Source organism: Podarcis erhardii (assembly GCF_964252035.2).
Source record: "Podarcis erhardii genome assembly, chromosome: 8".
Lineage (NCBI taxonomy): Eukaryota > Metazoa > Chordata > Lepidosauria > Squamata > Lacertidae > Podarcis > Podarcis erhardii.
Window position 1 is genome coordinate 8,310,394 of NC_138499.1, and position 22,246 is coordinate 8,332,639.

At 42.9% G+C, this 22,246-nt stretch overlaps 1 protein-coding gene and 1 long non-coding RNA gene across 3 annotated transcripts in view; one reads left to right on the plus strand and one right to left on the minus strand.

Moving 5' to 3' along the window:
* FAM135B (family with sequence similarity 135 member B) overlaps positions 1-22,246 on the plus strand; it is a 163,462-nt gene that overhangs the window by 66,403 nt on the left and 74,813 nt on the right. The window contains exon 3 of the mRNA XM_081873988.1: positions 16,607-16,686. Within this exon, the coding sequence (XP_081730114.1) occupies positions 16,607-16,686 (80 nt within the window). The remainder of the gene's footprint in view (positions 1-16,606; positions 16,687-22,246) is intronic.
* LOC309349074 overlaps positions 122-22,246 on the minus strand; it is a 323,506-nt gene continuing 301,381 nt past the window's right edge. The window contains exons 2-5 of one of the 2 annotated variants that reach the window (XR_014159667.1): positions 1,185-1,401; positions 764-825; positions 402-525; positions 122-145 (exon numbers count right to left, since the gene is read on the minus strand). This is a non-coding gene — a long non-coding RNA (uncharacterized lncRNA). Of the gene's footprint in view, positions 146-401; positions 583-763; positions 826-1,184; positions 1,402-22,246 lie in introns of both variants that reach the window. The other variant, XR_014159668.1, reaches the window with a different exon arrangement.

The following is a 22,246-nucleotide window of genomic DNA, read 5'->3' on the forward strand; positions in this document are numbered from 1 at the left end:
GGTCACCCAGCAGCTGCATGTGGAGGAGCGGGGACACGAACCCGGTTCACCACATTATGAGACTACCACTCTTAACCACTACACCACACTGGCCACTCCAGTGTGTCTACACTCCACTGGCCACCATTGGTCATGGTGGCTGGGACTAGGAATGCCAGAGAAATGGAAATGGGAGCAAAAATTGATGTCTGGAATGGCAATCAATGCAGCAGATATGAATAATAATCACTGTTGATACTTTCAGTCTGAAAATGATATGTAATTGATAACTCTCCCCCCCAAAAAAAATTTTTTGCGGTGTGTTTCATTTGCCTTTAAATCAATGGGGTGGGATAACATAATGATAGTGTAATTTGCATAACTTAATTTCACCGCAGCAGACAGGGAGATAAATAACTTACTTTGGGGGTGGAATTGCAGTGGAACGGAAGTGGTGCTCCATGTGATGACTACAGGGTGGAATGGGGAATGATGTATTCTTAACATCTGCACTTAGGGATGATGGGAGTTGGATTCCAACAACATCTGGAGGGGGACAGATTCCTGTTTGCTGTTTTACAGTGCCCGGGTGATACGAGAAATCTGCAGCAGAATCCAACTGTTACCAGCTCTCGGTGAATGCAAGGAATCCTCTGCTCTTCCCTCCAGAGGAACAATTATATAATAACTGTTAAATGGTACCATAATCTGGCAACTTGGGAGAACTGGAGTCCCTGGAGACACAGTCTCAACAACGCTGCTTGCCACATTATATGATACTCACCTGTTTTATTCCATCAGATTTCTCCTTTATAGCATCTCTCCTTGTCTTGTTTTCAGTTTATGCTGCTTTTGAAAAAGATAAATTGGTTTTTGGAAGTGCATTTCCCACATCTGAGCATTGATATAAAGAAGGGTGTTGGAGTCCATTGCAAGAGGAAGCTGCTGTATTTAGATTCAGTTTTGGTTTCTCTCATTTCCTCATTTTTTCCAATCTTAAGCTGAGTTCTCCACATTAGTTTGCAATTAATAAAGAAAGTTCTCTTGAGAAATTATCAGCATTTTTGTCTGCAAATTTCTCCTAGCAGGCACATTCTTATACACAATTTTGCCTATTGTACACATTTTTTTGCAAAACGATTTCCCTAATAAAATCCTTTTCTGTCATATTTTCACTGATACATGCATACATATGCAAACTGTACCTTAGTATATGCATTTTTAGCTGGGGAACTGCATTGCAAAATACGGACACATGCCAGTTTTGAAGGATGTCTTGTTTTTCAATTTGCTTGTTGTTTCAGGAAGTGTGAATTATGTAAGCTCATCTTTAAAAGCAAAATGAATCAAATTCTCCCCCACATCCCTATTCTGTGCACCACAAGGACTAATTTAGAATCCATCTTGGGGCATTGAATTTTGCTGTGCAGTTTGGAATAGGAGCAGAGTTCTTGAAGCAAACCTCACAGAGGGCCAACTCCCTTCCTCCGTCACAGAAAGGCTTTCTGTAAATCACAACTGAGTCATGTTGGCAAAGGAATGTTGGAACGCCTCTCTCAGAGAGGCATCTATCACATGGTGCAACAGACGTCGTCAGTCTCCTCGGCTGTCAGTCTGGCATTTCTTGTCGGCACTAAATGTACTTTTGAAGTGTTTACTCTGCTTGCGTGGAAGGGAGAAAAATAGCCTTGGCTTGCACAATTGCCAGCATTCTGGTCAGAACAACAGGTAAACTTGGGTGAATTCCAACAATCCCCTTAAGGAGATTTCAAATTGCAATTGGGCTTTTAAAAAGAAATATAAAGGCTGATTTCCGAAGAATTGATGCTTTTGAATTCTGGTGCTGGAGGAGACTCTTGAGAGTCCCATGGACTGCAAGAAGATCAAACCTATCCATTCTTAAGGAAATCAGCCCTGGGAGGGCAGATCCTGAAGCTGAGGCTCCAATACTTTGGCCACCTCAAGAGAAGAGAAGACTCCCTGGAAAAGACCCTGATGTTGGGAAAGATGGAGGGCACAAGGATAAGGGGGCGACAGAGGACGAGATGGTTGGACAGTGTTCTCGAAGCTACCAGCATGAGTTTGACCAAACTGCGGGAGGCAGTGGAAGACAGGAGTGCCTGGCATGCTCTGGTCCAGGGGGTCACAAAGAGTTGGACATGACTAAACGACTAAACAACAACAACAGCAACATAACTGAGCTCTAGATCTCACCAATATTGCTGAATTCTTATGTTGAGAACAGAATTTCCTATATTCCCCAAAACTAACTGAGTCTTTTGCTCAGAGCTTCTAACTCCTTTGAGAGTTATTTATTGTTATTCATTAAATTTATATACAGTGGTACCTCAGGTTAAGTACTTAATTCGTTCCGGAGGTCCATTCTTAACCTGAAACTGTTCTTAACCTGAAGCACCACTTTAGCTAATGGGGCCTCCTGCTGCCGCCACGCCGCCAGAGCACGATTTCTGTTCTCATCCTGAAGCAAAGTTCTTAACCTGAAGCACTATTTCTGGGTTAGCGGAGTCTGTAACCTGAAGCGTATGTAACCTGAAGGGTATGTAACCTGAGGTACCACTGTACTGCCCTTCATCCAAAGATCACAGGGTGGTCCACAACATAAAAACACAAACTGAGAAGACAAAATATACGCTCAAACAAAAATGAACCAATAACCCCCCCCCCCTTCTGCAAACACATTTAAAAGGCCGTAGACTATTTAATCAGTTCAAGGCCTGCTTATAGAGAAGGTTTTTTGCCTGGCGCCAAAAGATAGGTAATGAAAGCACCAGCAAAGCCTCCTCAAGGAGAGCATTCCAGTGACAGGGAGCCCCTGTAGAAAAGGCCTTTCCTCACGTTGCTGCCTTCTGGGCCTCTCGTGGAAAGAGCACATGTAGAAGGGCATCAAATGATGATCTCAGGGTCCAGGTCAGTTCATACAGTTCCACATCATGAGAACGTAATGAGAGCGCTACTGGATCAGGCCAAAGACCCATTTAGTCCAGCATCCTGTTGCGATTCAAGGACCTGCCACCCGCTTGGGGATAAGAAAGACACATGGACACAGTATATTAGGTTAATGGGCTAAAAAAGGCCACAACTTTATTGATTACAGCATGTGAGAGGTATTGGCTTATGCACTGGATAAAACAACAGAGCGTGACTCCACCCCCTCAGGGAGGGGTGAGTCTAACAAGGGTTAACCACCAGTGGGAGGAGCCTGTTGATGCAAATACAACTGAAATCTCCCCCTGATGTCACCGGGGGTCATGCCATGGCCCTAGCCACCAGCAAGGGCGTCAGACAGGATCCACGACTGCCGGATTCCTTTACCGGAATACCCATAAAGTGGAGGGGTAGGCGATGGCCACACCCTGCCCTCCAATACACAAGCATATTCCAGTGCCTAACCGCCAATACCCAAAAGTTGTGACGATTTGCTATGAGGTAGGCGGAAAACCAAGTGGCCGGTGCCAGTTTGCCAGTTGGATAAAAATTCCTACCAGGCCCCTTGGACAACCAAGGCGACCAACCACAGGTCCATAGCAAAGTCAAGAACCAAACAATGAACTAAAGGGAGGATGGGTGGGCGATCCGATGAAAACTAGCAGCGGAATGAAAGGGAAGTCCTGCTGCAACCACGTTTGAGCTGCAAAACCCCGCCCCCAAGCTTCCACCTGATTGGTTGGCTACCTGGGGGTGTGGCGTGGCAGCCAGGCCAGCTGGGCAGGGGCTGGAACACCTCCTGCCAATGCACGAAATAGCTCCTGCTCACAACTCCTCCCCTCTGTAAGGAGGAGAGGCTTTCTCACAGTGACCAACCAGATTTATTAAATTCCTACCCAGCCCTTCTTCCCAAAGGAGCCCAGAGGCCAACGAGACCCCAGTGCTATGGCACTCTTGTTTTGGGATTTCCAAGTGACTGGTATTCAGAGGCATCTCGCTGCCTCTTCCCACCCCTCTGCATCTGCCGCCTGAGGCAGCCACCTCCGTTTGCCTATTATTAGGGCTGGCCCTGGAGATATTTGGGAACACAGGGAAGCTTTGTTTGGAGAAAACAAAAGGAGCCTGTATTCCTGCTCAACCCATCCCCTGCGACCAAGGCATTCATGTCTGGCTCTTGTCCGTTCCCTGGTGACAATGCTATTCCTTCTTTGTTTTATATCCCTGCTGGGCTGGAATTGAATGTTGCTTGCTCCCTTTCCTATTACGTTTCCATTCAGTCTCCAAATATATTTAATTTATTTATTTTAAAAAACACAAATCCGCCTCTCCTCTCTTTGTCCAGCATCCCAAAGGGGAAGCAAAGGGCAGGTTACTGTAAAAATGCCAATGCAGGAGCAAATAAAAGGCAAGTCTCGCTACTGTGTTGTGCCAAGAAGGGCACCAGCTCCTGAGGTGAGCATGAAAGGCACTTTCAAGAGAGCGTATTCATGTGGCTGTCAGAGAACTGCGGGGTATAAAAGGGTTCGGGCTTTCATTTTTCTTCTTCTTCTCCCCTGATGCCTGCGAGTGCACGCTCCTAAAAGCAAACTACCATTTGATCTCGAAGCTAAAAATAACCATATACAGTGTAGGAGAAGATCCAATCTGTGGTTTACCCACATCCAATTTTTAGAAGCTTAGCCTCCTATTTTAAAGCTTATTTGGACCAGGCAGGGGCTTAGAGGTTAAGCTGGTGGATTGTGCATTTTATTCCCCAAAGCATTTTCCAGAAGGCTCAGGCTGATGCTGCAGGATGGAGCCCTGTGCAAGGAGCCTAAGGCCTACAGCAGCTTCTGAAGCACACACGACCTATCTTTGGTGTAGTAAAAATCTGGGTGGCTTCTAAAAAAATATTAAAATCCTGTAATACATCAAACATTAAAAGCTTCCCTAAACAGGGCTGCCTTCAGATGTCTTCTAAAAGTCTGGTAGTTGTTGTTCTCTTTGACATCTGGTGGGAGGGTGTTCCACAGGGCAGGCGCCACTACTGAGAAGGCTCTCTGCCTGGTTCCCTGTAACTTGGCTTCTTGCAGTGAGGGAACTGCCAGAAGGCCCTCGGTGCTGGACCTCAGTGTCCGGGTAGAATGATGGGGGTGGAGACGCTCCTTCAGGTATACTGGACCAAGGCCGTTTAGGGCTTAAAGGTCAGCACCAACACTTTGAATTGTGCTCTGCCCCACCAGCCTCCGTCTGCCACTGGCCAGCTCTCACCTTCCTGCTTTCTTGCTTCTCCAGTCCAGGGGATGGCACTGCCTGACAGCTTCTTCCTCCTCTTCAACCCCAAGAGTTGCCTTTTTAGAACTCAGCAGGAGAGAGGAGGGGCAAAACTACAATTAGCTTATCTGTCATTGACTCTGGCGCCACCTACTGTTGGCCTCCCACCCTACCAATCCTAATGGGCAACAGCCCAACACTGACCAGAGCAAGCCAGAGGGAGGGCTTAGGAGTGTCATTTGGCCTAGGTCTTAAGTTTAAATGGGATCTCATTACATTCAAACACATGGCAGAGGAGAGGTGGGATTCACACCGACACAGTCTCAGATTACTGGGAAAAAAACACTGGACAGGAGGGAATCCATGGGGAGGCAGGGATTTACACTCTCGGCAACTGAGCCATTGGGCAAGACCTATCGGGGATGAGCTGCTATGATCACCAGGCCTGACATTCCACCAAGTCTGTGCAAATCATATTCTTGCTAATAAAGGGTTAACCTCTTAGTTGCACAGTGTAGTTTACTGATGGCTTACTCCTGACATGTACAAAGCTAAAAATTACATTTGTTGTCCTGCCCATATTTATCTCTGCCAGCCCCCATCAGTGGCACATGGCCCTCAAAAGGTTGCCCAGAATGGAATGTGGCCCTTAGTCCAAAAAACATCCCCCACACCTATTTTCAATTAACACTATCTGATCGCCATACGCACTTGTCTGTATTTTTTTTTTTATTGTGTTTTGTTTGTTTTGGGAATTGTTGTATTTTGTTTGTTTTGGGAATCGTTTCTTTTAATCGCTGTTAGTTGACTTGAGTAATACCTATGCCAGTGGTTCTCAACCTGTGGGTCCCCAGATGTTTTTAGACTACAACTCCCATCATCCCTTAGCTCTGGCCTTGCTAGCTAGGGGTGATGGGAGTTGTAGTTCAACAACATCTGGGGACCCACAGGTTGAGAAAGGCTGACCTATGCATTATAAGAGAGGAGGTATGCATTGTGATACAAATGAATGCACAAAAATAATGCATTTATCCTCATCTCCAAACGGGATACCCCATCACCCCGACACTTGGCCCCTCTCTGAGCAAGCTGCTCTCCTACACGCTTGGGAATCAGGGATCTGCGCTGGAGTAATCTGCCACTGGCAAGTGGCAACGCTTGCTGTCACAGTAGTAGAGTAGCAATCTGTCCGGGTGATGACACACTGTGATCACAACTGTGTTTCTCAAGGCGTCCCGCTGGATGATAAATTCTTCTGTGTCAAGGCAAAGTGCTGCTTTTGCTTTTCTGTTTCTAATGCCAGACTATTTAACACTGGGAGCCACAGATATGACAGCATCGCGAAGTGTCCTAGCTCTTCATTCAGTAAATACTATGTGGGCCAGCTGCTTCGATGTCTGCCAGCTGCTTGGTTTCCATTTGCCTATTGGCTGTCTGATCTTAACATGGAACAGATCTCCGGGTGTGAGATCCTCAAAAGTTGCTGAGTTCCTGAAGTGTGTGAAGTATGAGGTTGCTGAGTTCCTGAAGTGCTCTAGAGAGCCAGTGTGGTGTAGTGGTTAAGAGTGGTAGACTCATAATCTGAGGAACCGGGTTAACGTCTCCGCTCCTCCACATGCAGCTGCTGGGTGACCTTGGGCCAGTCACACTTCTTTGAAGTCTCTCAGCCCCACTCACCTCACAGAGTGTTTGTTGGGGGGGGGGGGAGAGAGAGAAAGGATAATGTTAGCCGCTTTGAGACTCCTTCGGGTAGTGATAAAGTGGGATATCAAATCCAAACTCCTCCTCCTCCTCCTTGGAACCTGGCATATATAGTATTTATTTTATCATTTCAACAACCCTATAAGATGGGATGAGAACATTCTTTAGAACCGGAGGCGGCGCGAAACAGCGATGGCGGTCCTCTTCATCCTCTGAAGAGGGGCTCCGCAGAAAAGGGTCGCTCGCTGCGGCATAGCGGCGACCCGTTAGGAAAAACCACGGGCAGAGGGAGCCCGTGGCCGTGGGACTCGGCGGGCGCCAGGAACCCCCCCAGAAGCGACGAAGGGACCCCGTAAGGGGCTCCGGAGCGCGAAAGGGGGAGCGGCGCTGTGAGTTCATCGCTCTTTCTGCGGGAGGCGAAGCCGCGCGGCTGCTGCTGATGAGCGCCGACCTTTCTTCCTGTGAACATCAATTTGGCAAGTAACATACCCGTGAGTAAAGTGAACTACAATTTGGACTTAATTTTTTTTTTTTTCCGGGTTTGAAAACGGGAGACGAGTAAAAGGAAGTCCGTCTCCCGACACTGCTTACAAGATCAAAGCATAGACATAGAGGAGCGCTGAGGCGTTTAAAGGAACTTTATAAAGTGGAACTATTGTGCATTTACAGAATTTGCAGTCTTCTTATTTAAAAGACTAAGAGAGATTTTATCTAAGCTTACGGGACTTGTATTTGGAACTTTGTTTCAAGAACGCAAGTCGTCGGGCTGTCAGTGCGTAATTGAGCTGTCAAACTGCGGACTACTGTAACAAGATTTTAAGTTGCTACATATATTGAGACTTCAATGTTTAAAACACTGTTGCAGATACCTCTCTGGCTCCTTGTGGCTTTAGTTTAAAAAGTAGAGGACTCTGCGAACCTTTCTTTTGTCTTGGAATTACAAATTAAAAAAGAGATCACAGAAACTTTAAATGGCGGAAAAATCCTCTCCTTCCTTGAAATTTTAAGATACTCCCCCTAGAGGATTGTGGAGTTACAGAGGCCTGGGAAATATATTTTGTTTGGAATCTCTGTGGTTTAGTTGTTTGTACTCTGGACTTGCTTTCTCATGGAATAAAGGATAACTTGACCTTGAACAAGAGGCAGGTGTGGAATGAGTGGCACAGGGAAAACAAGAGCAGCAAAAGCTAGAGAAAGAGAAAAAGAAAAAGAAAGGAAGCCTGTGCAACTTGTCCAAACAACCTTAGCTCATCACCGTAGATCATCTGTTCCAACCGTCCTGATAGCACAGGAGGTGGAGGCCGAACAGCCTGCTGTAGAGGACATGGCAACAGGAGGATCTGACACAGTTTTGAAACAAATTTTAGAACAATTAGCAATTTTAAATCAAAAAGTGGACAATCAATCACTAAAAATAGACCAAGCAACATCCACTATTAGTGCACTATCTGAAAAGGTCTCTCAGAATACTCAGGCAATTGAGAATTTACAAGGAGCAACAGCTGAAAATCATAAATTAGCTGTGGAAGCTTATCAAAAAGCGGAGCAAGCAAGTAAAAAAGTTGATGAGATTAAAGGTGAAATCAAGCCCCTGCAAAGACAGGTAGGGGAACAGCAGGCCTACCTGTCGATGGTTGAATTGAGAAATAAGGAAAATAACCTTAGGCTGAGAGCTGTCCCAGAATTGGAGGAAGGCAATTTGGAAGGATTCTTGACACTTTTATTCTCCAAATTCTGGGGAATAGAAGAAGATAAAGACTTTAAAATTGTGACTGCATTTAGACTGGGCAGATCGGTGAAGAAAGACAAGTCCAGAGACTGTTTGGTTATTTTGAGATCAAGAGAAGAAAGAGACAAGATACTAGGCCTACATTTCAAAAAATCTTTAGAGATAGAAGGCAAAAAGGCTGAAATTTATAGAGATATACCCAAATTGCTATTGGATCTTAGAGCCTCATACATAGAACTGGCAAAGTTGCTGAGAAACAACACAATCCCTTACAGGTGGGAGTTTCCGCAAGGACTATCATTCAGCTATAAAGGAAGGAAAGTAAGAATTAGAACACCAGAGGACCAGCAGAAGTTTCTTCACGACCACGGGGAAGACCTCCAGAAAGGAGCAGTTGCGTCTTGGCCACCTCCATTACCAGAAACTAAACAGCCTGGAGCTGGACCATCTTTACCACCGCCGGGAACGGGGGAATCCTAAACACCCCATTGTAAGGCCTACAAATTGATTCAGGATGTCTCTGCAACTTCTTAGTTGGAATATAAATGGCGGAAATTCTCCAGAAAAAAGAAGGAAGGTATTTCACATTTTGAAGAAAGAACAATTGGACATTATTTGCCTGCAAGAAACACATGTGACAAGGCTCCATCGGAAAGTGCTAATTAATAAAAGGCTAGGCCAAGAATTTATTTCTTCGGACAGAGTTAAGAAAAGAGGAGTGGTGATATATGCAAAGGAGAACCTGTCACCGAAATTTCTATTTAAAGATGAACAAGGCAGAATTTTGGCTATTGAAATTCACACACACGGAGAAAAATTTCTGATATTAGGAATCTATGCACCAAATGATGGAAAATCGGAATTTTTTAAGAAGCTGCATGAGACTTTACTGGACTATTTAGACTATAACAACATTATTATGTTGGGAGACATGAACGGGGTTGTTTCGGTAAACATGGATAAGTCGCAAAGTGCAAATATAACAAAAGATGGCAGACTACCTAAAACTTTTTTTGAAATGACGGACAATATGAATCTGATTGATATATGGAGAGTCAAGAACCCCTTAGGAAAAGAAGGAACTTTCTTTTCTGAAGCTCATCTGTCATGGACACGAATCGACCAAATATGGACAACTAAAGGACTGGCACCTAAAACTAGAAAAGTGGAAATTTGCCCAAAAACTTGCTCCGACCATAATGCTTTGAAAATGGAATTGAGACTAAACATAACCGGATCCTTCCGATGGAAAATGAATGACACCTTATTTAGAGATCAGGAGATTGTGAAGAAGGCCCAAAAAACTTTAAAAGATTATTTTGAGATAAATCTAAATACTACGGTGGAAAAAAGAACAATCTGGGACGCAAGTAAAGCGGTTATGAGAGGGTTTCTAATACAACAAAACACTGTAAGGAAAAGACTCTGGAATGAAAAGAAGCAGAAGATATTGGAGAGAATAAGTGAAGGAGAAAGAAAATTAAGATCCAGGCCCAAGTCTAAGGAAGTGCTGAGAGAAGTGAAATTTTTCCAGGCCCAATACATGAAACTGATAAACCAAGAAGTGGAGTGGAAAATTAAACAAATGAGACAAAGATCTTTCGAATCAGCTAACAAGTGTGGGAAACTGCTAGCATGGCAGTTGAAAAAAAGACAAAAACTAAATACAGTTACAAATCTAGAGATTGAAGGGAGAATGGTTCAGAAACCTGAAGAAATCAGAAAATGTTTCCAGAGATATTTCAAAGATCTTTATGCACAAGGGCCGCAGAAAGAATCTGAGATGGATCAATTTATTAAAACTAACGGATTACAAAAAATTTCCCAGGAAATGAGAACAACCCTGAATGTTAAAGTTTCACAGCAGGAAATCGAGAGTGCCATACAGAACCTCCAACTAGGCAAATCTCCAGGCCCTGATGGACTTACCTCCAAATATTATAAGGTTTTGAAGGACTATTTGATACAACCCTTGATGGAGGTATGCAACCAGATCATGGAGGGTAAGAAGGCACCAGAAACGTGGAAAGAAGCTTTCATCACATTGATTCCCAAAACAGAAACTGAAAAGACTCAACTTAAGAACTACCGTCCCATCTCACTCCTAAATGTGGATTACAAAATTTTTGCAGATATTTTGGCTAGTAGATTTAAAAAAGTATTGAATGAAGTGATCCATAAAGATCAAGCAGGCTTTCTCCCGGGTAGGCATTTGTTTGACAACACGAGAAACATTATTGACATTCTGGAACTCTTACAAACAAATATTAACACTAGAGCAGTGTTAATTTTTATTGACGCGGAGAAAGCCTTTGACAACATTTCTTGGATGTTCATGAAGAAAAATTTGGAAGGGATGGGAGTGGGACGGGGGTTTGAAAATGGTATAGAAGCAATATATTCAGAACAAAAAGCTAAATTGATAGTAAACAATGTGGTGACTGAGGAATTTAATATTGAAAAAGGGACACGACAGGGGTGCCCCCTATCCCCATTATTGTTTATTTCGGTCCTGGAGGTGCTTTTGAATATGATTAGAAAGGACCGGTCAGTTCGGGGTATTGAGGTCGGAGTGAAACAATACAAATTGAAAGCATTTGCAGATGACTTGGTATTAACATTACAGGAGCCAGTACCTAGCACAAAAAGAGTTTTAGATTTAATCTCTGATTATGGTCGGGTGGCGGGATTTAAGTTGAATAAGCAAAAAACTAAGGTTCTAGTAAAGAATTTAACATCTACAGAAGCAGATGAGTTTTTGAAAGAGACAGGATTAAATGTGGTTAAAAAGGTGAAATACCTAGGGGTGTATCTGACTTCTAAAAACTTGAATTTGTTTAAGGATAACTATGAGAAATGTTGGTCAGAAATTAAAAGGGATTTGGAAATTTGGACAAGACTAAAACTTTCCTTGTTAGGCCGAATAGCAGCTATAAAGATGAATGTTTTGCCGAAAATGTTATTTTTGTTTCAGACCCTGCAGATTGTGGACAAAGTGGAATGTTTCGGAAAGTGGCAGAAGGATATTTCTAAGTTTGTTTGGCAGGGCAAAAAGCCCCGAATTAAGTTTAAAATACTAACAGATGCGAAAGAAAGGGGGGGATTTGCCCTGCCAGACTTGAGGTTATATTATGAATCTACAGCCTTCTGCTGGATGAAAGATTGGTTCTTGTTAGAGAACACTGATGTCCTAGATCTGGAAGGGTTTGATAACGCTTTTGGGTGGCATGCGTATTTGTGGTATGACAAGGTTAAAGTTCACAAAATGTTCAAAAACCATATTGTTAGAAGAGCAATTTTTATGGTCTGGACAAAATATAAAGACTTATTGGAGAGTAAAACACCAAGGTGGCTTTCACCGGCGGAGGCCAAGGCACGTAAGAGACTCAACATGGAGGCCTACTGGCCAAAATATTGGGAACTAATTGAAAAAGTTGGTGACAATTGGAAGCTGCAGAGTTTTGAAAGTGTAAAAAACAAGGTGCGAGACTGGTTGCATTATGCTCAAATTCGGGAAATTTTTAAAACAGACAAAAAGGTTGGGTTCCAGGTGGAAAAATCGAAATTAGAGACAGAATTGTTAGAACCTAAAGACAAATTACTCTCAAGAATGTATAACTTGCTGCTTAAATGGAATACACAGGATGAGATAGTCAAATCCGCCATGATAAAGTGGGCACAGGATATTGGACATAACATTATGTTTGATGACTGGGAAAGGTTATGGAACACCGGAATGAAATTCACGGCATGTAGTGCCTTGAAAGAAAATATTATGAAAATGATATACCGGTGGTACATGACCCCAGTCAAGCTTGCTAAGATATACCACCTGTCTGATAATAAGTGTTGGAAGTGTAAAGAGGCGGAAGGGACATTCTTTCACCTCTGGTGGACATGTCCGAAAGTGAAGGCCTTTTGGGAAATGATCTATAATGAGTTAAAAAAGGTACTTAGATATACCTTACCCAAGAAACCGGAGGCCTTCCTTCTGGGCATTGTAGACCAGAATGTGTTAAAGAAGGATAGGACTTTTTTTATGTATGCTACAACAGCAGCAAGAATTCTCATCGCAAAGTGTTGGAAGACACAAGATTTACCCACACTGGAGGAATGGCAGACACAGTTGATGGACTATATGGAACTGGCTGAAATGACTGGCAGAATCCGAGACTTGGGAGAAGAAACAATGGAAGAGGACTGGAAAAAATTTAAGGACTATTTGCAAAAACATTACAAGTTGTATGAATGTTAAGAAAATGCACTTTTTAGGAAATATTAGCCCCAGCAATTGCAATTAGGTGAAATGAAAACTAAGGCACAAGAAGTTAGAGGTGGAATTAAGAAAAAATTTTATTGCATTATGTTTTAATTAAAATACATAAAATTAGGGTTATAATAATTTTGATCTTGGTAACATGAAGAATTGAAAGATACAATAAGTAATGAAATAAGATAATAAATAGCTGAAGATTTTGTATTATGAACATTGGGTTATAAATATGTTGAAATGGGTAATATGACAAAATGAAAGATACAATAAGTGATGAAATAAGAGAACAAAATGCTGAAGTTGGTACTATAAATAATGCAGATTCGGGATGATGTGGGGAAGTCCAAAAGATTCTGTAAAAGAAATATGAATTATGAAACTTTTGTACTTAATCTTTTTTTCTTTTTCTTATTCTGTAAAACTAATAAAAATATTTTATTTTTTTTTTTAAAAAAATAGAACTATATTCCCATTGTCTGGAAGTTAACAGCAGGACAATGAAAATGGATTCCACATGTTCTAATGGTAGCCTAGAGACTCATATTGAGGAACTGGAAGAATCAAGATAAGATCCCCTTTGATAAGTGGATCGACAATATGATAACACTCCCAACTTATGAATAGACTGCTTACAAACGTAGACCTTGTTTGGATAAATATGACAATATTTGGAATGAGTTTATGGAAAATGGAATAGGCTCTTTATATTTACATATGCATTTGGATAATAATATCAAAAGAATGTATAAGGATATTTTTCGTATATATTCATATTTTCCCCTCTACACATTGTTGTGCCTTTTTTATTTTTATTTTCTTCTTTTCTTTTTCTTTGTACCACTTTATTTCATTATAATTGAAACTTCTCAATGAAATATTAACACACACACAAAAAGAAAAAAAACCTTCTGTAACTTAGGCTTGTATTACCATTCCTGAGATCTGCTTTGACTCAGATATGCCTTTAACCACTTTGCTACACCATATGTCTGTGACCGGTGTTTTTCTTCCATGTTTATTTGGTGTTCCTCTCAAGTTAACCCCCTCTCCACAAAGCTGTCCCAGTTCTAGTGCTTTTTTCTGGGGGGGGGGGGGGGGACATAGGAGTACACATACCCCTAAACATTTTGTGAATCTAAGTTTGGCCTTGTTGAGGGGCAGTATTTCAATATGAGTAGGAAAATGAGAGTACCCCAAACATTTTTTTTTTTTTTTTAAGAAGAAAAGCACTGTCGAGTTCTATCCTTTCTTGATGTAAGGAAGGGATGTGGAACCTATGGTCCTCATGAAGTCAAACTCCACCTCCTGTCATTCCCAGCATGGCCAATAACAATGGAAAGGCATGAACGTCCCCATCACTGCGGTAGACCATTAGGGACTGATGTCACAGGATACAGAATGAGATGCTAGATGAACAACAATTGCATCTTATGTACACTTTCTCTTGAGGAAATATGGTGGATGGCTTTTAAATCATAATCTGGGACTAGCCAATCACTGTTGCAACTGGAAGTCTTGTTGGTTAGCATAAATGTATCTAGGATTAAAATTGTTGGCCAACCTGGGAGTTTCATCTGCAGAGCTTTGAGTTCTAGCTGGTTTCAGCCAATGAGCCAAACCACAGCCTACAGTGTTTAACAGATTTTCACAACTGGTGTTAAAAACTGAAATCTGATTGGCTGGCAATCCTGGAGCTTGTGATTGGCTCACTTGTAGGAGTGAAACTAGAGCTCAAAGTCTCACAGTCCATTCTTACAAAATGCAATCTTGTTCACTCTTGATTTGTTCAAGGCTGGAAATGATGACTCTTAGGACGACAACAGCAAAGTGATGCCCTGACCCTATAGAGAAGTCTGTAATTGGGATGCTGTCTGCTTCTGAATGCCAGCTGGTAGAAATGACAAGTAGGGAGAAAGAAGGTTGTTGTGCTAATGTCCTCTTTGTGAACTTCACATCAAGTTGGCCTCTGTTAGAACAGGATACTGGAGTAGAATGAGTCTTTGGCTTGATCCACCAGGACGCTTGTGTTCTTATTTATCTTATTTTTAAATTTAATCAGGGCTGCTGATGCAAATCTGTACCTTTAAACATTGGGAATAAAAGGGAATGTTGGCACTGTGGCTTCTAACCCAACAGAATGGGAAATCTTCTGATACATCAAAGGTAGCCAATGTGTTTCCTGTGTCAGATATGCTGGAGTACATTTTCCATCATGCTCCACCACTGGCCCTATGGGCTGGACCTGATGGGAGTCCAGCAATATAAGTCACCCCAGTTCTCCACAGTCATCAAAAGCATGAGAGAATTTTGCTGTTTGCATCTTTTCAGTAACATGAATCCCTTGTTTGTACTACAGAAATCTGTTAGGGCTGTGAATATACCCAGTGATACTGGTATTGATATTCTCTGTGCACATCTCTACCATATAAAGGGAAGACTTCTGACCTCCTGGAATGAAAAAAAGATTGGAAATCATTGGGAGTGGAATAGTTGCACCATCCTCTCTGACCTTTAAATTCCTGGATGAAACACGTATAGTTGACTTGAGAATGTGAGCAGGCAATGCAGTCTATTCTATTTCACAGAAATGTTCTCTTTCATATTATTACGGTCTTAGCCTTGCTGCTTAGAAGAAGAAGAAGCAGCATTACCAAGAAATATGATGGCTCTTTACAAGCACTCCAGAGAAATTTTGTTAATCCTATCCAAACTCTTCCCTTGGATATTAGGGAAGGATCCCAACTCAGTAGGAGAACACTTGCTTTGCATGCAGAAATTCCAGGTTCAAAGCTCAGCATCTCTAGGTAGGGCTGGGGAGGTCCCCAGCTTGGAGAGCCACTGCCAGCCAGTGTAGATGACATTGCACTAGATGGGCCAGTGTTCTTACTCTTGGGCTTGCCGATCAGAAGGTTGGCGGTTCAAATCCCCACGACGGGTTGAGCTCCCATTGCTCTGTCCCAGCTCCTGCCAACCTAGCAGTTCGAAAGGACATTAGTGCAAGTAGATAAATAGGTACCACTGTGGCAGAAAGGTAAATGGCTTTTCTGTGCACTCTGGTTTCCGTCACAGTGTTCCGTTACACCAGAAGCGGTTTAGTCAATGCTGGCCACATGACCCAGAAAGCTCTCTGTGGACAAACATCGGCTCCCTCGGCCTGAAAGCGAGATGAGTGCCACAACCCCATAGTCACCTTTGACTGGACTTAACCATCCAGGGGCCCTTTACTTTTCCCTTTTCCCTACGAGCTGTGCTTTGTATCATCACTTTATGCTTTTCGACAACTGGCCAGATGACCTCTTTCCCCTGGCCTTTGGTTGAGTGGACATTATCTGTCCACCTGGATTTCCATGCATGCACAGCTCTCCTGTGTTGCTGTTCTGTGATTCTGGAAAGGTTTCTTGTGGTTTTGTTTTATGGTTTTAATTGTGCGGTGTACTTATTCTGTGATATTTTTTGCAACCCACTCCACTCTGAAACCATTTGGTGATGAGTGGGCCATATTAAAACAAGTCCAATCTACAATAACAAACAAATAAAGCATTATAGATTTGAGCTATTGTTCTGCTTTATGGTTTTCACCTTTGTTGTAAAATTTGGTTATTGGGCAGTATAGCAGTAAGTAAATACATAAATAAGCAAGCAAAATATTTGCTTTTTCGAAGGAAGGCTGCAGTTCCTTCTATAATAGTTTTCTTTTTTCCCCTCCAAAACCCCTCTCTCTATAGGTATTACTTGGTGCACGCAAGTCTGAAGGTCCCACCCAGGATCCCACATCGATTGCTGGCAACCATTGTTGAACAAACAGGTGAGAAAAGAAAGGAGAAATGGCTTTGAATGAGGTGAGTTCAACCTGGCTTGAGGGATGGAGCCAGAAACTTGTGAGGGTGAACTGAAAGAGCCACACTGTAATGGACAAATCTGAAGTTGAGTCTAGAATAGTTCTGCAAAACCTCAAAGTGTATAGAGTCTACACAGCTGGGATGGCAGTGTGGTTACCTATTCGTTTCCATGCCCGGTTAAAAATTCTGGTAATGACTTTTAAAGACCTAAATGGTTTAGGACAAGCTCACACCTATAGAAACCGTTTGCCTGAATCTTGAGATCAAAGGATGATGTGCCTATCAGCCTACCATCGAGACCTATTAGATCACATCTTCACCATATATTTAAAGCACTATTATACCTCCTTTAAATAGTCATGGCCATGGGTAGGCAAACTAAGGCCTGGGGGCCAGATCCGGCCCAATCGCCTTCTCAATCCACAGACGGTCCGGGAATCAGCATGTTTTTACAAGAGTAGAATGTGTCCTTTTATTTAAAATGCATCTCTGCGTTACAGTGGTACCTCAGGTTAAGAACTTAATTTGTTCTGGAGGTCTGTTCTTAACCTGAAACTGTTCTTAACCTGAGGTACCACTTTAGCTAAAGGGGCCTCCCACTGCCGCTGTACCACCACCGCACGATTTCTGTTCTCATCCTGAAGCAAAGCTCTTAACCCGAGGTACTATTTCTGGGTTAGTGGAGTCTGTAACCTGAAGCGTTTGTAGCCTGAAGCATCTGTAACCCGAGGTACCACTGTATTTGTGGGGCCTGTCTGGTGTTTTGACATGAGTAGAATGTATGCTTTTATTTAAAATGCATCTCTGGGTTATTTGTGGGGCATAGGAATTCATTCATCCCCCCCCCAAATATAGTCTGGCCCCCCACAAGGTCTGAGGGACAGTGAACCGGCCCCCTGCTGAAAAAGTTTGCTGACCCCTCTCATGGCTTTCCCCAAAGAATCCTGAGAACTGCAGTTTGTTAAGGGTGCTAGGAGCTGTTAGGAGATCCCATTCCCCTAACAGAGCTACAATTCCCAGAGTGGTTTAACAGCCCCACTTCCCAGGGAACTCTTTGTTTTTTTAAACAAATAAACAATTCAACAACATTTCAAATTTAACAATCAGTCATTCCACCTATGATTTCCCCCTCCCTCCCTCCATGGTTCCCTCAAAATTTCAATTTATGCTGCATATCATAGTTACTCTACACCTTCACCTTACCTCACAAGAAAAACAGAAAGTTCACCCCCCCACACACACACTGCTGTTCTTACTCAAATCCTATTTGCGTTTTAACATTTTTACACTGAGTTTTTAAGTATTCTGAAAATATTTTCCAATTTTCTTTCAAACCAGTCTCTTCCTGGTCTCTGATTTTACACTCCAAACTTGCCATTTCTACATATTCTGTCAATTTCAGCTGCCATTCTTCTTTGTTGTCGTGCCATTTTTGTGTCCCTCTGATTTCAATGGCATTTACTTCCAAAAAGTGAAATTATTGTGGTAGTCTTATGCATGCTGTCATGGAAATTTGTCTGGATTGCTCCCACCCACAAAAGAAAAATACCATTTGAGTCGGTTTTCATTTGAGTCAGTTTCGCTGCTGTTTTAAATATGACTTACCGGTACTGAAGGAGCACCATTTTTCTTCATTCTGTGAAAGATGTGTTTGATGAGCCTTTTGATGCTGTCCCAACAAGTTTGCGCTGCTCATTGCTCAGTGGAGCAGGAAAGAATCAAGACTCGGGATTGTATCAAATTGCTGTCATTAGTTCCAATAACGCTCGAGGAAGCAATTTCTGCCTCCATCAACTGGAAGCAAATTTACTGCCTTTTGAAGTACAAGAGAGAGGACAAACCTTTTTATTTTCCATTGAATGCCATATGATTATTATTTTTTAATGCTGTAATGAACCTGCGTGAATAATATCCAGGATTTTACAGGTTAATGTTTTATAAGGCACAAATACCAATGTATTACGTGAAACTGGCAGGTCCCATTTTGGAAATGGATTGCTGTAGTTCTGCTGGTGCCAACAGTTATCCCAAACAGACCTTCTATCTGATTCGGGCTCTCCAATTCGCTTTCTGTCAAGAAAAGAATGATTAGCTGCTGGGTGTACAAACTCTTTAATGCAACCTAGCTAGGGGCTTAAGAATGAGGAAATGTATCCACAGGCACATCCCTTTGGGAAGCAAATGATACCATATTCACTTGAGTGTAGAACAGGGGTCAGCAAATTTTTCAGCAGGGGGCTGGTGCACTGTCCCTCAGATCTTGTGGGGGACCGGACTATATTTGGAAAAAAATATATGAATGAATTCCTATGCCCCACAAATTCGCCTTCTCAATCCAGCCCACAGACGATTCAGCGTGTTTTTACATGAGTAGAATGTGTCCTTTTATTTAAAATGTATCTCTGGGTTATCTGTGGGGCCTGCCTGGTGTTTTTACACGAGTAGAATGCGTGCTTTTATTTAAAATGCATCTCTGGGTTATTTGTGGAGCATAGGAATTTGTTCATTTTTTATTTTTTTTTCAAAATATAGTCCGGCCCACCACATGGTCTGAGGGACAGTGGACCGACCCACAGCTGAAAAAGGTTGCTGAGCCCTGGAATAGAGTGTTGCTATTACTTCCCTCGATTTGGATGGTACACTTCTGTTAATGTTGCCTAGACGAGCATAACGTTTCTGGTTTTTTTTCTTTTTTTCTGCTGCTGCGTGATACTTTTGATTCATGTTAAACTTGTGGTCCACCAAGACATCAAGATCCTGCTAAACAGCCGGAACTTGAAGAACACAGACATACCCTTAGCTCACAGGAAGGGAGAATTCCAATTATACACAACAGCCTTATTATTATTGTTATTGTTACAGATAGGTAGCCGTGTTGGTCTGCCATAGTCAAAACAAAACAAATTCCTTCCAGTAGCACCTTAAAGACCAACTAAGTCAGTTCTTGGTATGAGCTTTCGTGTGCATGCACAGTGTGTATCTGAAGAAGTGTGCATGCACACGAAAGCTCATACCAAGAACTGACTTAGTTGGTCTTTAAGGTGCTACTGGAAGGATTATTGTTATTGTTATTGTTATTATTTTGATCACTTTACTTTAGAAGAGTAGCCTCCATAGCTTACTATTCTGGTGCCGGATAGAGTTTCAGATTGGACTTCCTGTCCATTTATATCTGACTGCATCCTATTCCAGTAACCTTGAAAAATGAACTTGGGTTTATGAAAATAACAGTGATAAGTGGCTACATTTATATTACTGACTTCCATGTGAGGAAATTAATAGGGATATCTTACTTTCCCATCGTCCATAATGGAATAGTGTTAGAGAGGCAGTTAGCTATCGCTCTTTCCAATGGGCTAATTGGAAATGTCAAAAGGCGAGGCTGAGTTGAAGGATTGATTATAGAGCCATGCAACTTTCCGGCAGGAGTTATACTTTGAGAAGAAAGGGATGAAGAGCAGAGTCTCTAATCACAATGACAGGAAGCGGCAGACATGCCTTAACATGCCAATCTTAAAGCTCAGAGTAAGTTTAGAGTAAAATACAGCCTAGGAAACTGAGTGAAGTCCATCGGCATAAATATTAGGAGCCAACTCCTAGGGGCGGAAGTCCCTTCGCCTCCCCCAATAAAATATTGAAGTGGGCCGGGGGTCCCCAAAACTGATGGGCATTGCCATTCAAATGGTGTGTGTTGCGCGTCTTGTGATCAATTATACAGGGCTGGACTTACCCCCCCCCATATTTTATTTAAGTTGGCACCCCTGGCATGACCAGAGGCAAAAGGGGGTGTTGCAATAGAAGTGACTTTTACCTCTGTACAGTAGGCCACGTCCCAGCCCTGCAACAACTGGAGGTCACTGCAGACATTGCCCTCCACCAACCATTCAGGCAAGCAAACAAGAGGCACTTAGGGAGGGTGCAGAACAGGGCAGTGGGGGTGTGGCCTCAGGAAAGAGGGCATGGTCTGGGAAGGAGGTGTAGGGGAAGTCCCATGGGCCATATAAGTCATCCTGTAGGGTCATATTTGGCTGGGGTTCTCCACTCCTGGTGCACATGGTAGCTCACTAGGTGTGTGTGTGTGTGTCTGAATAGCCCTCCTGGATTTTATGACTGCAGAAACCTTCAGCAGCTATCTGGCAATGCACACTACTGATATGCATTCTGTTTTATAGGTCAATTCACACAGGTGCTCTTACAAGTGATACTTCCTCAATTTCCATGATTGGGGGGGCTCTGTTGCATGTTGAGACTTTTAAACCTCCCCCCTGAAATAAACTCAGACAAGTCTCAGATTTTGGTTTGGTTTTTGGCAGAATTTAGGCCACAACCCTCACCGGTCTTCAAGCAAGTGGGCTGAAGCTGATTAGTTGTTAGGACCAATGCCTAAGCCAATACCGCTCAATTCCTGTAATCAATAAAGTTGTGGCCTAATTCGACCCATTAACCCGAATTCTTGTTTCTCGTGTCTTTATTTCTGAGGGGGGAGGCAGGAACTCGCCACACAAGTGATACTTCCTCAACTTCCATGGTTGGGGGAGGGCTCTGTTGCATGTTGAGACCTTTAAACCTCCCCCCTAAAATAAACTCAGACAAGACTCAAATTTTGGTTTGGTTTTTGGCAGAATTTAGGCCACAACTTTATTGATTACAGCAAGTGACTGGTTGCATAGACTCTGGTTCGACTAGCTCCCTGCACCATTGCAGGTAGTGCTGACCCAGGGCACCAGCATAGGTCAGCCTAGGGTGAACACCTGAAGAAGCAGAAAGCCAGGAGCAGGCTATCTCCTCCACCCAAATGCCCCCCTGGACTCAGGCACAGGCACGTTGACCAAACCATCGAGTCCCTGGATTCCTTTAACTGAATACCTTCACATAGGGATGGTGAGAGCGTTCTCCCATCCCTATCACCTGAACCAGAGCCTATATGCAACCTTGCAAGTTGTGATGAATTGCTACGCAGCAGGCGAAACCCAAATGGCAACAGCCAGTCAGCCAAGTGGGGAAAATTCCTGCCATGCCCCTGTCCCAATGACAGATGACACACGACGGAATAGCAAGGTCAAGCGAAAAGCCCTAAAAGTAGGGACGGGTGGTTGGGTGTTCCGAATGCATGCACTGAAAGAGGAAGCTCTGGGTCACGTGCATTGGTATAAACTCATCCCTCGAACCGTTTGGACTGCGTCCCATTGGCTTGATTGCAACCAGCTACGAGGGACCTACCAATCAGGTGTTGTGGCCGACCAACAGTACCCACCCACAACACAGGGTGTCAGTTTTCCAGGTCTCACCGCAATACGTGCCCTCTTTAAGGGAGGACCTGATTTGTCATTGTTTTTTCAAGTTTGTGTGCCTAGGCAAAGTAACTGTGGAATTGCACTCTTTAAAATAGTATCATCCTGTGGGTGAATGCCCGTTGGGAGAAAAGCATGGTTTCAATTCATGCAGGCCCTGGTAGCATGGAATGTTTGTTTTTAGCTCAAACAGATTAGACTTTGTTAAAGGTCAGGAACTGACAGGGCTCATGAA